This window comes from Bison bison, unplaced genomic scaffold (assembly GCF_000754665.1).
Source record: "Bison bison bison isolate TAMUID 2011002044 unplaced genomic scaffold, Bison_UMD1.0 scf7180017864033, whole genome shotgun sequence".
In the NCBI taxonomy this organism is placed as follows: domain Eukaryota; kingdom Metazoa; phylum Chordata; class Mammalia; order Artiodactyla; family Bovidae; genus Bison; species Bison bison.
Genome location: NW_011494605.1, coordinates 502,623 through 502,960, shown reverse-complemented (window position 1 = coordinate 502,960; position 338 = coordinate 502,623). Strand labels below are relative to the sequence as shown.

The 338-nt window shown below is 68.0% G+C and overlaps 1 protein-coding gene across 1 annotated transcript in view; it reads right to left on the bottom strand.

Annotated features, from left to right (window-relative positions):
- Positions 1-338, bottom strand: part of FOXD2 (forkhead box D2) — a 7,957-nt gene that overhangs the window by 5,225 nt on the left and 2,394 nt on the right. The window contains 1 exon segment of the mRNA XM_010834453.1: positions 26-250. Within this exon segment, the coding sequence (XP_010832755.1) occupies positions 26-250 (225 nt within the window).

Genomic DNA, 338 nt, shown 5'->3' with positions numbered 1-338 from the left:
GTCGGAGAGATTCCGAGCGTGGAACCACGGGCGCCGGCCCAAGGTCTGGAGACTCTTCATAAATAGACTCCCTGAGTTCCGCTGGGACCGCAGGAGCTCCAGGAGAGACTGAGGAGTGCGGGCTCAAAGTGGCCCGGATCCCGACACGGTCAGAAGTGGCAGCCACTGAGGCCTGCGACTTTGCCGGCAAACGGGGGCCCTGAGGACAGGAGAGCGTCCCCGTGGTGCGAGAGGCGAACGTGGCCGGCCACTGGAGCCAGGGCCGGGGCAGTCAGCATGGCCAAGACCTGGGCCTGACCCCCAGGACCCGCCGCCGCCGAGAACGGCGACCCCGGGGA